The 16344-nt window shown below is 42.0% G+C and overlaps 1 protein-coding gene across 2 annotated transcripts in view; it reads left to right on the top strand.

The window, feature by feature from the left end:
• The window catches only part of fer1l4 (fer-1 like family member 4), a 106828-nt gene that overhangs the window by 4897 nt on the left and 85587 nt on the right, over positions 1 to 16344 (top strand). For both annotated transcript variants that reach the window (XM_020484052.2, XM_031824689.1), the window contains exons 2-13: positions 1186 to 1241; positions 4345 to 4433; positions 9677 to 9776; positions 10012 to 10106; positions 10308 to 10349; positions 10575 to 10742; positions 10820 to 10880; positions 11277 to 11408; positions 12302 to 12364; positions 12599 to 12683; positions 12914 to 13076; positions 14729 to 14912. In XM_020484052.2, the coding sequence (XP_020339641.2) occupies positions 1186 to 1241; positions 4345 to 4433; positions 9677 to 9776; positions 10012 to 10106; positions 10308 to 10349; positions 10575 to 10742; positions 10820 to 10880; positions 11277 to 11408; positions 12302 to 12364; positions 12599 to 12683; positions 12914 to 13076; positions 14729 to 14912 (1238 nt within the window). The remainder of the gene's footprint in view (positions 1 to 1185; positions 1242 to 4344; positions 4434 to 9676; positions 9777 to 10011; positions 10107 to 10307; positions 10350 to 10574; positions 10743 to 10819; positions 10881 to 11276; positions 11409 to 12301; positions 12365 to 12598; positions 12684 to 12913; positions 13077 to 14728; positions 14913 to 16344) is intronic.

The raw sequence follows: 16344 nt of genomic DNA on the forward strand, positions 1-16344 counted from the left end.
CAGTGTGTCCTCGCCGACCACAACTGGTGCAGGAGGAAACTCCTCCTCCGGTCCCCCTCGATGCAGCCCCCCCTAACTCCATGGGGATGGGAGTAGGAGGGCCTGGAGGTGGAATCGACACGGCCCGTTATGACGCGCGCGGGCAGCCAGCAGGTTGTCCAGACGAATGGACATGTCTATCAGTTCATCCAGGGAGATGGTGGTGTCCCGACACGCTAGCTCCCTGTGGACGTCTTCCCTGAGGCTACAACAATAGTGGTCCATCAGAACCCTGTCGTTCCACCCCGCCCCTTCGGCCAAGGTCTGGAACTCCAGGACAAGGTCCTGTGCGCTCCTCGTCTCCTGTCGCAGGTGGAACAGCCCTCCCGTGGGTGGTCGTACACAGCCCAGAATCGGCGGGTGAACTCGGGGTAGTGATCCCTCGCCGAGTCTGGCCATTCCACACTGCGTTGTCCCACTCCAGGGCTCGCCCCGTCAGACAGGAGACGAGGACACTCATGCTCTCCTCCCCTGAGGGAGTCGGACGGACGGTAGCTAGGTACAACTCCAGTTGTAGGAGAAACCCCTGACACCCAGCCTCCGTCCCATCGTACTCCCTGGGGACCACCAGACGCAGGGCACCGGAGCCGGATGCTGAAGCAGGGGTAGGTGGTGCTGGTGGAGGGGGCGCTGGAGGAGAGGTGGGAAGGCCACTCCTCTCCCATCGGTCCATCCTCTCCATCAGCTGATCCATTGCTGACCCAATCCGGTGAAGAATGGTGGTGTGATGGAGACCCTCTCCTCCATCGATGGGAGAGGTGTGGCTGCTCCTTCTTATTCCATGACAAGGTGCGGGATTCTGTCACGGATGACTAGGGGGGGAAGGTAGGAATCAGGTGCAGAGAGCAGAGGGTTCACGGAGAAATGCACTTTATTCCAGCACAAAATGGTCATGGTCAAAATGATTTGCCATTTTAAAGTGTGTTTCATGCTTGCAAAGAAGGGGGGGCGCAAATGCCACTGCAATTCAAGAACTACCCATTCAATTTCAAGAAAACCGTGTCTTATTAAAACTACGGTGGTTAATATACTTATTTTCAAGTTTTTGCAAGTGTAATTATGTCTACTGTTTTCTGTCCTACAGTATATTCATACAATGTGTGTAATATGTCTCCAGTCTTCTCAGCATATTTATCCATTTTTTAGGTTTTACCCACAAAACCAAGATTCTTCAGTGTGAAAATTTTGCCATTTTCAATGAGGTAAGATCCTTCTTGAATTAAATATTTGGCCCAGTATCAGGGTTGTAGTCAATTTGAGTTGGAATCATTCAATTCAGGAAAAAAAAATGTTTTAACTTAAGAGATGCCCTTTTTCAATTATTGTAACGGAATTTCAGTTTACTTCCTAAATGGACTGATTTCAATTCGAATTGACCCCAACCCCAAGCATACAGTAGGTACCAGTCGCTTTAGTTTATCCAATAGAAAACAGTTTAAACAAATGCAAATGCAGCTACTTTGCTGTTATTGTGGTATTGTTGAATACTCATTTCTGATTGGCTTGAAGGGAATTCTAGAGCATGCATTATTTCCCAATAACGCACAGTATATCAGCACGGTAGAATTCAATGGCTATAGTTCAATCTTACATGTTCTATGTTTAAGCTGCTTTTGAAAGCAAAAGTCGAATTGAAAACATTATTGGCATTGTTGAATTCCATTTTCATAATAGCAAGCTAGGACTGATGGTTTGGTTACCAAGACAACTACTGTATCTAGCTATCTAGTGAACCTGCTACCTACTTCAGTGGATGTTGAACACATTTTTTACCTGCAAAAGAATTTTTTTGCAGCAGCAAATGTGTTAAATTATAGCCATGGTATAATGGGGATAATCAACTCAGGGCTCTATGTGTTCTCTGGAAAATAATTACACTTCTGTGGAAAGTTAGTTCCACTCTATAATGGTGTTGTGGAACACCTCCTGAATTGTTCATTATTTTCCATAGAACACATAGCCAGCCACTCATTGATTATCCCTAACGCCTCATGTCCACTAGATGCATCAAACTCTTTGCCTTCAGGTGGAAGTCATTCATTGTCAATGGAGCAGTCCGAAACGCTACGTAGCACTAGTCACGGTGCATTCTGTGCCTGCATGTATTCAATATTTTCAACTCATGCATTGTTTTACCCTGCGGTGGTACAAACGGAAATACAATCACAGACTCCAACTAGCTAGCATTTATAGCTAGTTAAAAAAGCAAAGCACGTGCATCGTACGGAAAATGTGGGTTAGACATCTGGCAGAACAAATCGCATATGCAGCTGGTGAACATCGAGCATATTACACGACGCAACTTGCACACAAATGTAGTTGCTTGCAACTGAGTTTCTTTTTGATTGATATCTGCAACTTGGTTGCATTCAGTTGAAACTTTTCAACTTTGTGCAACTAGTTCCACCACTTTAACCTGATCCTACCCCAGGCCAACGGCACATCCTTGCTTCAGGTCCTGAGCTGCAGGCAGTTAGATTTGGGTATGTCATTTTGGGGGGAAATTTTAAAAAGGGATCCAATCCTTAAGAGGTTTTAAGCATTGGTCATCATGACACCAGAATAAGACCCTAAAAAATTATTGGAAAGCAGCATCAAGCTGTATTTACAATGGTGTTTGTTCTTCACTGGCAGCCCATTTCTTGTGGGAACAGGTCACAAATCTTGCTGCTGTGATGGCACACTGGTATTTCACCCAGTAGATATGGGAGTTTATCAAAATTGGGTTTGTGTTTTCATTCTTTGTGGCTCTGTGTAATATGAGGGAAATATGTGTCTCTAATATGGTCATACATTTGGCAGGAGGTTAGGAAGTGCAGCTTAGTTTCCATCACATTTTGTGGGAAGTGTGCACATGGTCTGTCTTCTCTTGAGAGCCAGGTCTGCCTACGGTGGCCTTTCTCAGTAGCAAGGCTATGCTCACTGTGTAATGGATATCGTCCTCTTCGTCTGAGGAGGAGTAAGGATCGGACCAAAGTGCAGCGTGGTAAGTGTTCATGATGATGTTTAATGAAACGAACTGAACACTGAAATACAAAACAATAAAGTGAACGAACGAAAACCGAAACAGTACCTCGTGGCCCAAACACTCACATGGAAACAAACACCCACAAACCAAAAGTGAAACCCAGGCTACCTAAGTATGATTCTCAATCAGGGACAACAATTGACAGCTGCCTCTGATTGAGAACCATACTAGGCCGAACTCAAAAACGAACATAGAAAAACAAACATAGACTGCCCATCCCAACTCACGCCCTGACCATACTAAAACAAAGACAAAAACAAAGGAACTAAGGTCAGAACGTGACACACTGAGTCTGTACATGTCAAAGCTTTCCTTAAGTTTTGGTCAGTCACAGTGGTCAGGTATTCTCTTTGTTTAGGGCCAAATAGCATTCTAGTTTACTCAGTTGTTTTGTTAATTCTTTCCAATGTGTCAAGTAATTATCTTATTGTTTTCTCATTATTTGGTTGGGTCTAATTGTGTTGCTGTCCTGGAGGTCTGTGGGGTCTTTTTGTGTTTGTGAACAGAGCCTCAGGAACAGCTTGCTCTCTCTTTTCTTACTGCTCCAGGTTCTTTGTATATTTTATTAGCAATGCTATCACTACTTGTAGGTTGGATGGAGCTCAAGGCTCTATTCTTCTCTCTGTGAGTCATCAAGTTGTCATTTACCTTACCGGTAATGGGTGGACATTCTCCACACATAGCAAACACGGGTGCTAAGCTCACAGTGGCACTGGGTGACAAGCATGCACACACAAATACAGACAGACAGAGAGAGACTGGGGTTAACCTTTCACAAACACAAATTGAAGGTGGTACTGAATCAACATGAGGAGTCTCCATGTCACTTGTAAAGAAGCGTATTCAGTTTCTTGTTTGCATTCGCAGTTGTTGAGGGTTAGTTAGTAGCAGTTATCGACTGCTAATGATCTTTTTGCTAATTACAGATATGTTTGATTGATGCTATTATACAATTTGAACAGACACATGCATGATCCCATTTTATGGTGTTACTGTTTTCCTGAACAGTTTTTTTTACAAATGTATCTACAGCGCAACAACTGAACTAATGCCTGAAAAGTTTTGCAGAAATTCCAATCATGTTGGTCCCTCTTTAGCAAAACTTTAAATATAGATGTCATCAGTGACTTTTAAGTGTTTTGTTTACAAAATACAAAGTTCACTTCTGTCCTGGGATCCTGGAAATGGCAAGCAAATGTGTGATTGATGAGAGAATATCGCCCCCTCACAAATTAATAACAGCTATTCCATACTTTTGAATGTCTCCATTTCTGCAGCACTTCAGGTGGCCAACCTATGGGAAGGTCATCAAGCACGAGGTACTCTCTGTCAGCGTGTACAACTGCAGCAAGGTTTTCAGCAACAGGTTAGTCTATAGATCATATGACGTAACTGTGAAATGCAAGGCCACACATATCAATAGTAGTTCTCTTTTAAATGATTGTTCGATATCTCACGATATCTCTCTTTGGGGTATCGCCACTTCTGTCGAAGACAGACAAGCTGCGCTGCGACCGCTGCGACCGGGAGGGACCTTTCCGACCCTCCCCCTTTATAAGTTGTTGCATGTGAAACAAAGAGGCTCTCGAAACTAGGCTAGCTAACACTGCAAAGCTAAATAACTAGGCTAGCTAAAACTGCAAAGGGAGCTAACCAAGCTAGCTAACTCGTCAAGGCAAACTAGCTAACGTAAACTCAGCCCATTCCGTACAAAAGTGCACAACCGCGACATTCAAACTTTATTTTTTATTTTTTATTTTACCTTTATTTAACCAGGTAGGCAAGTTGAGAACAAGTTCTCATTTACAATTGCGACCTGGCCAAGATAAAGCAAAGCAGTTCGACAGATAAAACGACACAGAGTTACACATGGAGTAAAAACAAACATACAGTCAATAATGCAGTATAAACAAGTCTATATACAATGTGAGCAAATGAGGTGAGAAGGGAGGTAAAGGCAAAAAAAGGCCATGATGGCAAAGTAAATACAATATAGCAAGTAAAATACTGGAATGGTAGTTTTGCAATGGAAGAATGTGCAAAGTAGAAATAAAAAAATAATGGGGTGCAAAGGAGCAAAATAAATAAATAAATAAAAATTAAATACAGTTGGGAAAGAGGTAGTTGTTTGGGCTAAATTATAGGTGGGCTATGTACAGGTGCAGTAATCTGTGAGCTGCTCTGACAGTTGGTGCTTAAAGCTAGTGAGGGAGATAAGTGTTTCCAGTTTCAGAGATTTTTGTAGTTCGTTCCAGTCATTGGCAGCAGAGAACTGGAAGGAGAGGCGGCCAAAGAAAGAATTGGTCTTGGGGGTGACTAGAGAGATATACCTGCTGGAGCGTGTGCTACAGGTGGGAGATGCTATGGTGACCAGCGAGCTGAGATAAGGGGGGACTTTACCTAGCAGGGTCTTGTAGATGACATGGAGCCAGTGGGTTTGGCGACGAGTATGAAGCGAGGGCCAGCCAACGAGAGCGTACAGGTCACAATGGTGGGTAGTATATGGGGCTTTGGTGATAAAACGGATTGCACTGTGATAGACTGCATCCAATTTGTTGAGTAGGGTATTGGAGGCTATTTTGTAAATGACATCGCCAAAGTCGAGGATTGGTAGGATGGTCAGTTTTACAAGGGTATGTTTGGCAGCATGAGTGAAGGATGCTTTGTTGCGAAATAGGAAGCCAATTCTAGATTTAACTTTGGATTGGAGATGTTTGATATGGGTCTGGAAGGAGAGTTTACAGTCTAACCAGACACCTAAGTATTTGTAGTTGTCCACGTATTCTAAGTCAGAGCCGTCCAGAGTAGTGATGTTGGACAGGCGGGTAGGTGCAGGTAGCGATCGGTTGAAGAGCATGCATTTAGTTTTACTTGTATTTAAGAGCAATTGGAGGCCACGGAAGGAGAGTTGTATGGCATTGAAGCTTGCCTGGAGGGTTGTTAACACAGTGTCCAAAGAAGGGCCGGAAGTATACAGAATGGTGTCGTCTGCGTAGAGGTGGATCAGGGACTCACCAGCAGCAAGAGCGACCTCATTGATGTATACAGAGAAGAGAGTCGGTCCAAGAATTGAACCCTGTGGCACCCCCATAGAGACTGCCAGAGGTCCGGACAGCAGACCCTCCGACTTGACACACTGAACTCTATCAGAGAAGTAGTTGGTGAACCAGGCGAGGCAATCATTTGAGAAACCAAGGCTGTCGAGTCTGCCGATGAGGATATGGTGATTGACAGAGTCGAAAGCCTTGGCCAGATCAATGAATACGGCTGCACAGTAATGTTTCTTATCGATGGCGGTTAAGATATCGTTTAGGACCTTGAGCGTGGCTGAGGTGCACCCATGACCAGCTCTGAAACCAGATTGCATAGCAGAGAAGGTATGGTGAGATTCGAAATGGTCGGTAATCTGTTTGTTGACTTGGCTTTCGAAGACCTTAGAAAGGCACGGTAGGATAGATAGATAGATATAAACGAGGCTGCAAAGAAAACTAATGGGACTGTAGTGACTGTGTTGACTTCAAAATCTGGGGTGTGAACAACGTTTCTATTCAAGCGTTGATCGACATGGTAATGGCTCTATAGTATTGGAGAAAAGTTGAAAAAAACTGACCCTCCGTTACATTGTGAAGTGTCATGACGTAACGAACAGCACGCATAAAGGAACTCTTTCTGTCTTACAATCTCTCTCCACCAGGTGTAGCACTTCTCTCATTGTTTAAAAACAAGAGATGGACAGTGACGGGGGTAAGGGGGGATACCTAGTCATGTTTTGCGTCATCACTGCAAGCGATCAGGACTCTCAAAGCCACTGTTTACTTCTGAAGATCACTTTAGCACCGCCCTAAAAACCCGATTCAAATTCGACACAAACCTTCAAATAGGTATGTAATGACACATTATATAAACTCTTTATAGTGATTTATTTACATTGTAGAGGCGATAAGGTGATATGTTGGACAGATCGAGTGAAAAAAAAGCTGTTTCCCCACAAGACATCTCTCCTTCTCACTATCACGCAGTAGTCTTGCTTCCACACCCGCCATTTTTTAAAAGACCCGACGGAGCTCTGGACAGCTCACTGCCAAAAGGGAGAATTGATGCGCATGTGCAGTTCATCCCTGTGCACTATCCACGATTGCAAGGAGATGCAGAGTTCAGTTCGCCATTAAACCACCCATTTTCTACTGGATAAATCTTCCATCCTCATCCAGATCAGCTGGCCCTCTGGGCCTGGCCCGTGAATGGATGAATCTAAATGTGACAGGCCTGCCACTTAAGGTTGTTGCGGGTGCCAGGGCCCCTTCCACATGTTCACTGTATGACAATAAGTGCTGTGTATCCGAAGTGATATGCTTTTTACAAAACAATACAGGAAGAAAACATCCACTTGTATGTCGTTTCATGAAGGGTGTGCATCGTTTATGCCCAGTTTAAAGCCTTTAGTCCCGCCATGGGACCCCCAGCCGAATACAACAGGTGTAGTAGACCTTACCGTGAAATGCTTACTTACAAGCCCTTTAGCCTAGTGGTTAGAGCGTTGGACTAGTAACCAGAAGGTTGCAAGTTCAAATCCCCGAGCTGACAAGGTACAAATCTGTCGTTCTGCCCCTGAACAGGCAGTTAACCCACTGTTCCTAGGCCGTCATTGAAAATAAGATTGCTCAGAGACAGGATTGTGTCGAGGCACAGATCTGTGGAAGGGTACCAAAACATTTTTGCAGCATTGAAGGTCCCCAAGAACACAGTGGCCTCCATCATTCTTCAATTGAAGAAGTTTGGAACCACCAAGACTCGTCCTAGAGCTGCCCAAACTGAGCAATCGGGGGAGAAGGGCCTTGGTCAGGGAGGTGATCAAGAACCTGATGGTCACTCTGACAGAGCTCTAGAGATCCTCTATGGAGGTGGGAGAAACTTCCAGAAGGACAACCATACCTGCAGCACTCCACCAATCAAGCATTTAAGGTAGTTTGGCCAGGCGGAGGCCACTCCACAGTAAAAGGCACATGACAGCCCGCTTGGAATTTGCCAAAAAACAAGACTCTCAAACCATGAGAAACAAGATTCTCTGGTCACGTCTGTCAAGTGTCACGTCTGGAGGAAACCTGTTTTTCTTTTGTCATTATGCGGTATTGTGTGTAGACTGATGTGGAAAATATACAATTTAATCAATTTTAGAATAAGGCGTTAACCTAACAAACTGTGGAAAAAGTTAAGTGGTCAAGTCAATTTGCGGGGTTATGGGTTAGTTGAGGTATTTGAGGTAATATGTACATGTAGGTAGGGGTAAAGTGACTATGTATACAGTTGAAGTCAGAAGTTTACATACACTTACGTTGGAATCATTAAAACTAGTTTATCAACAACTCCAAAAATGTCTTGTTAACAAACTATAGTTTTGGCAAGTTGGTTATGACATCTACTTTGTGCATGACACAAGTAATCTTTCTAACAATTGTTTACAGACAAGTTATTTCACTTATAATTCCCTGTATCACAATTCCAGTGGGTCAGAAGTTTACATACACTAAGTTGACTGTGCCTTTAAACAGCATGGAAAATTCCAGAAAATGACGTCATGGCTTTAGAAGCTTCTGATAGGTTAATGTTTAAATGTATTTGGCTAAGGTGTATGTAAACTTACGACTTCAACTGCAGATAATAAACAGCAAGTAGCAGCAGTGTAAAAAAAGGGGGGGGGGGGGGGGGGGGCGGAGGTAGTCAATGAAAATAGTCCGGATAGTCATTTGATTAGCTGTTCAGTAGTCTATGGCTTCGGGTAGAAGCTGTTAAGGCGCCTTTTGAACCCTCCTTTTCCTGTAGTCCGTGATCATTTCCTTTGTCTTGATCACATTGAGGGAGAGGTTGTTGTCCTGGCACCACACGGACAGGTCTCTGACCTCCTCCCTATAGGCTGTCTCAACGGTGTCGGTTATCAGGCCTACCACTGTTGTGTTGTCAGCAAACTTAATGAAGATATTGGAGTCGTGCTTGGCCACGCAGTCATGTGTAAACAAGGAGTACAGCAGTATAGGAAGGGACTAAGCACACACCCCTGTCTATTGTGCTCTAAGCTACAGTATTTCATACCAGCCTTGAGAGCCGATGGAAAGCGTGAGTGCCTCTCTTTCAAAACTGCTTTGCTACTTGCCCATACTTCTGCAAATCAAGAAGTGTGTGAGCTGCATGCAGTTCATCACTTGTGCCTGCAATTTGCCCTGGGGTTATCTAAGGTTACCCTACAGCCGGTCCTACAATTGCTTCAGATTAGAATGCTTTTCACCCCCGCCTTTCTCCTCTCTGGAGGAAGAACAGAACAGTTTTTGTCCAGTGCACACTTTACGCATCTATATGGACACGAGGAGAGTTTTAAGGAAGAGTAACCAGCTTTTTGTCTCCTCGGCACCTCACACAAGTAAACCTCTCCGCAGTCCAACCTGTCAACCTTACAGTATGTAGAGTTTGTGACCAACCTTTCTTCACTGAGAGGAAAAATAAATCCAGAAAAAAGACAAATGCTGAATTTAATCTATTGTTTAATTCAATTGATATATATAATATGCATATATGGAGGGGTGATCGAACACTGTTTGACCGTGATGTCTCCCTCAGGCTCCTGGGTAAATTAATCATCAGTCTTCAGCATGTGGTGACCTCTGGGAGACTGATACTCCGAGAGCCACTGACAGACAGCAACCACAGCCAGACAAATGTAAGTCAAACACATACCCCAGTGGAGGCTTCTGCAGGGAGGATACCGAGAATGAACCTCCACTTTACTGTGGAATGCATTTTGTATGATCCTGGTACACACATACACAACATACACACACACACACACACACACACACACACACACACACACACACACACACACACACACACACACACACACACACACAGGTTTATTTATCTATAAAGGCACTTTTTATGTACTTCGTGTTCAGATATACATTGAGCTGGACGTACGATACCACCCTGTGCAAGGTGCTGCCGGTGGATGGGAGGGTGAGGAATTCCTCAATGTGGAAGACAATGATGAGTGAGTGAAAGAATAGTATGTAGAATACTGCCCCATTTCGTCCACCATATTTGTCTATATTTGATAACAGATTGCATGCTTACCGACGTTGTTATATTCTTCCTAATGTTGATGAATTAATATATCATTATATATATTTTTAAATCTTCAAGTCACATATCAAACTCTCTTCTCATTTTCTCTCCTTTCCCCCTTTCTCAGCTCAGGTCTTTTTATCAGAAACTCAGGTTTTGCTGAACCTAGGTAAGTCCTAGACACTATAATTGAGAGATTATTGAGGAGTGCTCAAATTTGATTGATGCCATTCTGAGATAAGATCACATTCAGTGAACTCTAGTCATATGGAATGTTTCTGTGGACAATTTCTCAAGTGTTAGCCATTTTGTTCATTTGTCCAGACACCTGTATTTGTATTTCTTATTGTATTTCATATGACAATGATCCAAATGATGATACTCTGACTCTCAGGTTAAAACAGGGTCTGCGACCCGAGAAACTCGACCGAGAGACCAGGAAATTAGGGCGCGGTCTGGTCAAAACCGGGGACGAGGATGATGAAGACGATGACGAGGATGATGACGATTATGATATATCAGACATGGAGTCTGCCAACATAATATTCACTCCCCTTTTAAGGTGTTTTTTTTCTCTTGTTTCTGTAGAGGAATTTTTAGACACGATTATATTTTTATGCTGAGTTGTCTGTGTTTTAGTCGTTGCAGACCTCTTTCAAAGCATGTGCTTGCCGCCACACCTCGAGTACAGAGCTTCCAGGTGAGTGATGAAAGTTTTGGAGGAGAAGGCAAAGGAAAAGTTTCCCCCAACACCATTATTAAGAGATGCTTATGTCACCCTTTAAAAAGCACTGGTTTATGTAATATTTGACATCGTGGGTTATGTCACATTTGACATTGGTGGTTATGTCACAGCTATGGCACATTTATGAATCCTTGATAGAGCATGACATACAGTTCTAGATTATTTGTGACACAATAATATAGTGATTTTGAAGCCTTTATTAATGCTTGATAAGGCCTTCATGAATTGCACTTAATTTAAAGCGTGACAAAGTTGGGTCCATCTAATCTTTATGATCACACCATTATTTGTCCCATGAAAAACTTAATTTCAAGACCAGCACCTTAAAGTCTCTTTCGCTCTTTCTCTCAGGTTAATGTGAATGTATTGGAGGCCCAGAAACTGGTGGGCGTGAACATAAATCCAGCCGTGTACATCAGAGTGGGAGAAGTGAAGAAGAAAACCGCTACACAGAAGTCCACCAACTGTCCATTCTACAATGAGGTGGGCTATTTAACCCTGAGTCTCAGGGGTGTAGAATATACACTCAACACCATTTGTATTTGGACAGTGAAGCTAAAATGTTAAATTTGTCTTTATACTCCAGTATTTTGAATTTCAAATCAAATATTTCATATGAGGCGACATTTCAGAATGTCACCTTTTATTTGAGGGTATTTTCATGCATATCTTTTTCACCAGATAATGTTTTGCTCAATAGGAACTGAATGGTGAATAATGTATTGTGTCATTTTGGAGTCACTTTTATTGTAAGTAAGAATAGAAGATTTTTCTGAACACTTCTAAATTAATTTGGATACTAGTGCTACCATGATTATGGATAAACTGAACTGTGAAAAGGGATGAGTGAGAAAGTTACATAGGCACAAATTCACATACCCCCCCAAAATGCTAACCTCCCCTGTCATTATTATTCATGATTTTTCTTAATCATGACATTATCAGGATTCATTTGTGTTCAGAAACATCTTATCTACCAAACTTAGAAAAAAAATGGCTCCAGTCATTATTCACAGATCAGCTCCTATTGGGAAAAACATAACCTTAAACACAACTAAAACAAATTGCAAATACTTATGACTTCTTCAAATGGGGGGACTAGATAATGCTTTCATTTCTAAACAGTAAAACCGATATGTGTGAAAATACCCTCAAATAATACCCTCGTATGCAACATTTGATCCAAAATCCAAAATATATTAAAAAAAAAAAAGTATAGAGACAAATAAAAAATGTTTACTTCACTGTCCAAATACATATGATGTTGAGTGTAATCGAATAAGATAATTTACTTTATATGTGGAGGTATCCAAGAGACTCTTTACTTAAGGTTTCAATTCCCCACACGTTACTTCAATGTTTCTTTCCTCTCTCAGAACTTCATGTTTGAGTTCCAGGAGACACAAGATGTTCTGTTTGATAAAGTTATTGAGATAACGGTGAGTTGTAAAATTAGTTAGTTGTATGTCTCGACTTGACATTTTTGATAATCAGAATTCGATTCAATATATATCAGTGTAAAGTGAAAGGAGGTATCTTTGTCCTGAAGCAGCATTTGCACACAGGAACCACAGGATCATGTGGTGTGATACATAATGTCCTGGGCTCACCGGATCATCACTTGTGCCTGTTATTTATCCTTGGATATACTGAGCCTTTGTTTTACCACATAGGTTGTTCACAAAAAGATGCTGGGATTAATGATGACACTTATCGGCACCTTCAAAATTGACATCAGCACTGTGTACAGTCAGCAAGGTAAACAGGATATGACACAAAAACTTGGAAGCATGTATAAAAGGGAAGATAAACTCTGTGGTGCCTTGATAAGACTATGATTTAAAGGTTAAAGGGAATAGTCCTTATTCTTTCAATATTGGAATTTTAGGGAGTTGGGATATTCATTCATTTTGACATCACGATTCAAAAGAAATATCAGCCATTGTATTTTTTTACTCATAAAGAAGTCTCTCTTTCTGTCGCAACAGAGCACAGGTTCTACCAGAAATGGGCTCCACTTACTGATCCCAGTGACACCCGGACAGGGATAAAAGGTTTTGTGAAGTGCACCTTGAGTGTTGTGATGAAAGGAGACACAATGGGAATGCCCAGTTTGCCTCCTTTAGGCAGTCAGAACAATGACATTGAGACGTAAGTCATATGCCTCCTAAGACAAATGCTTAACATTTTATTAGCCATGTAGACTACTCCTTGGTGGGTGGTGTTTATAACTCACTTTAAGCTAAACTCAGCAAAAAAAGAAATGTCCTCTCACTGTCAACTGCGTTTATTTTCAGCAAACTTAACATGTGTAAATATTTGTATGAACATAACAAGATTCAACAACTGCGACATAAACTGCACAAGTTCCACAGACATGACTAACAGAAATTGAATAATGTGTCCCTGAACAAAATAAAAAAATAAAAAAAGTTCCTGGACATTTCTGGGGGGAATGGCCCTAGCCCCCACCCTCTGATCCAACAGGTCCCAGACGTACTCAATGGGATTGAGATCTGGGCTCTTCGCTGGCAATGGCAGAACACTGACATTTCTGTCTTGCAGGAAATCACGCACAGAACGAGCAGTATGGCTGGTGGCATTGTCATGCTGGAGGATCATGTCAGGATGAGCCTGCAGGAAGGGTACCACATGAGAGAGGAGGATGTCTTCCCTGTAATGCACAGCGTTGAGATTGTCTGCAATGACAACAAGCTCAGTCTGATGATGCTGTGACACACCGCCCCAGACCATGATGGACCCTCCACCTCCAAATCGATCCCTCTCCAGTGTACAGGCCTCGTTGTAACGCTCATTCCTTTGACGATAAACGCAAATCCGTCCATCACCCCTGGTGAGACAAAACCACGACTCATCAGTGAAGAGCACTTTTTGCCAGTCCTGTCTGGTCCAGTGACGTTGGGTTTGTGCCCATAGGCGACGTTGTTGCCGGTGATGTCTGGTGAGGACCTGCCTTACAACAGGCCTACAAGCCCTCAGCCCAGCCTCTCTCAGCCTATTGCAGACAGTCTGAGCACTGATGGAGGGATTGTGCGTTCCTGGTGTAACTCGGGCAGTTGTTGTTGCCATCCTGTACCTGTCCCGCAGGTGTGATGTTCGGATGTACCGATCCTGTGCAGGTGTTGTTACACGTTGTCTGCCACTGCCAGGATGATAAGCTGTCCATCCTGTCTCCCTGTAGCACTGTCTTAGGCATCTCACAGTTCGGACATTGCAATTTATTGCCCTGGCCACATCTGCAGTCCTCCTGCCTCCTTGCAGCATGCCTAAGGCACATTCACGCAGATGAGCAGGGACCGTGGCCATCTTTCTTTTGGGGTTTTTCAGAGTCAGTAGAAAGGCCTCTTTAGTGTCCTAAGTTTTCATAACTGTGACCTTAATTGCCTACCGTCTGTAAGCTGTTAGTGTCTTAACGACCCTTCCACAGGTGCAAGTTCATGAATTATTTGTGGTTCATTGAACAAGCATGGGAAACAGTGTTTAAACTCTTTAAATTGAAGATCTGGGAAGTTATTCAGATTATCTTTGAAAGACAGGGTCCTGAAAAAGGGATATTTCTTTTTTTGCTGTGTTTATTACTTGAAATCATTGGCTGATTTCCCGTTTTATTTTTCTGCTTCCCGTATTGTTCATTCATTCAACAACAACAAACTATTGATGCAGGAAAGCTTTAACTGCTCACTATTCTTGAATTTGTCTTTCTTAATTGCCTCTGAGGGGATAAGTGAAGTTGTACTGATTTGAATTGAAATTGGGCTCTTGTTGCTTTCCTCTCTGTGTAGGAACCTGCTCTTGCCCAAGAGAATGCCAATGGAGAGGCCCTGGGCTAAGTTCCTGGTGAAGATCTACAAGGCAGAAGGTTTACCCAGTATGAGCGCTGGCTTCCTGGGTAGCTTCTCTAAGATGATGGGGGACAAGAAGGTCTTCATTGACCCTTACGTGCAGGTCACATTCGCAGGCCAACAGGTACAGGTGCAGGTTATTTTAATGTTGAATAACAAGGCTTTGATCAATTCCATTTAAATTCAGTTAATTCAGGAAGTAAACTGAAATTCTAATTCCATTTTTTTCATGAGGAAAATGTACTTCCTGAATTGACTGAATTTAAATGGAATTGACCCGAATCTGTTGGATATATGCTAGAAATAAGGTATATCGAACCGATTTCGGTCGCATTCATATAACAAATAGTCTACTAAATGGTTTAGTTGGTTTTGTGTATTCAGTCGTTAGTGCAGGGTTTTCTTTGTTGTGCCAGTTCACATGACAAAATACTGTAGTATACAATTATTATTGTTGAACCTTTATTTAACCAGGGAATCATGGTAGTGTTTTTGATAACTTTACTGTAGTATAAATAAATAAAAGAAAACTGCAATGTATACTATAGTAATTAATGTAGTTTTTTGTAGTATACTGTACTATTTACAGGTAACAGTTAACTATAGTATAAATAATAAAATAAATAAATAAAAGAACTGTAGTATATACTATAGTGTAATGTAGTGTTTTTGTGGACTGTAGTATACTGTAGTATTTACTGTAGTGCTTTTGTTTTATTATATGTGACATGGAAGTGGAGGCTTTCTCCTTCAGGAAACCTACTGGAGAAATACTAAAATAGCAAATTGTCCATAACCTGTAAGTAGGTTATGGACATTACTGTAGTAATCTTTCTACAGTGATTTTTATGTGTGGATATTCTACAATATACTGAAACATTCTATAGTTTTTATTTTTGTATTTAACCTTTATTTTGACAGGGTGTCAATTTTTTATTAAATTTTTTTATTGAACTAGGCAAGTCAGTTAAGAACAAATTCTTATTTACAATGACAGCCTAGGAACAGTGGGTTAACTGCCTTGTTCAGGGGAAGAACTGCTGATTTTTACCTTGTCAGCTCGGGGATTCGATCTAGCAGCCTTTCGGTTACTGGCCCAACACTCTAACCACTAGGCTACAACTGTCTCCTGTGATAAAACGGCATCCAAGTGTTTACGATTAAAAGCAGCTGCGCTTTGATAAATAGTATCACCATAATCAAGAACAGGTAGAAAGATTGACTGAATAATCTGCTTCCTACTGCTTAGAAAGAGACCAGATCCGTTTCTGTAAAAAAAAAGCCACTTGAAATCTTAGTTTCTAAACAAGGTCAGTCGTAAGTTTTTTTAAAACAATAAATCATTGTCATTCTACATACCAATGCATTTGTATGCAGGGACTCGTTCGATTAAAGAACCATCCGATGAGTAAAGATGTAATCCAGCTGAGACAATCTTACATGAACTTGAAAACAACGTATTTGTTTTGCACGTATTAAGTACGAGTTTTAAATCAGTAAGGACTTCCTGCACAACTGAAAAATCAGACTATAATCTTGTCACAACCAGGTCAGCA

This window comes from Oncorhynchus kisutch, linkage group LG5, assembly GCF_002021735.2.
Source record: "Oncorhynchus kisutch isolate 150728-3 linkage group LG5, Okis_V2, whole genome shotgun sequence".
NCBI lineage: Eukaryota > Metazoa > Chordata > Actinopteri > Salmoniformes > Salmonidae > Oncorhynchus > Oncorhynchus kisutch.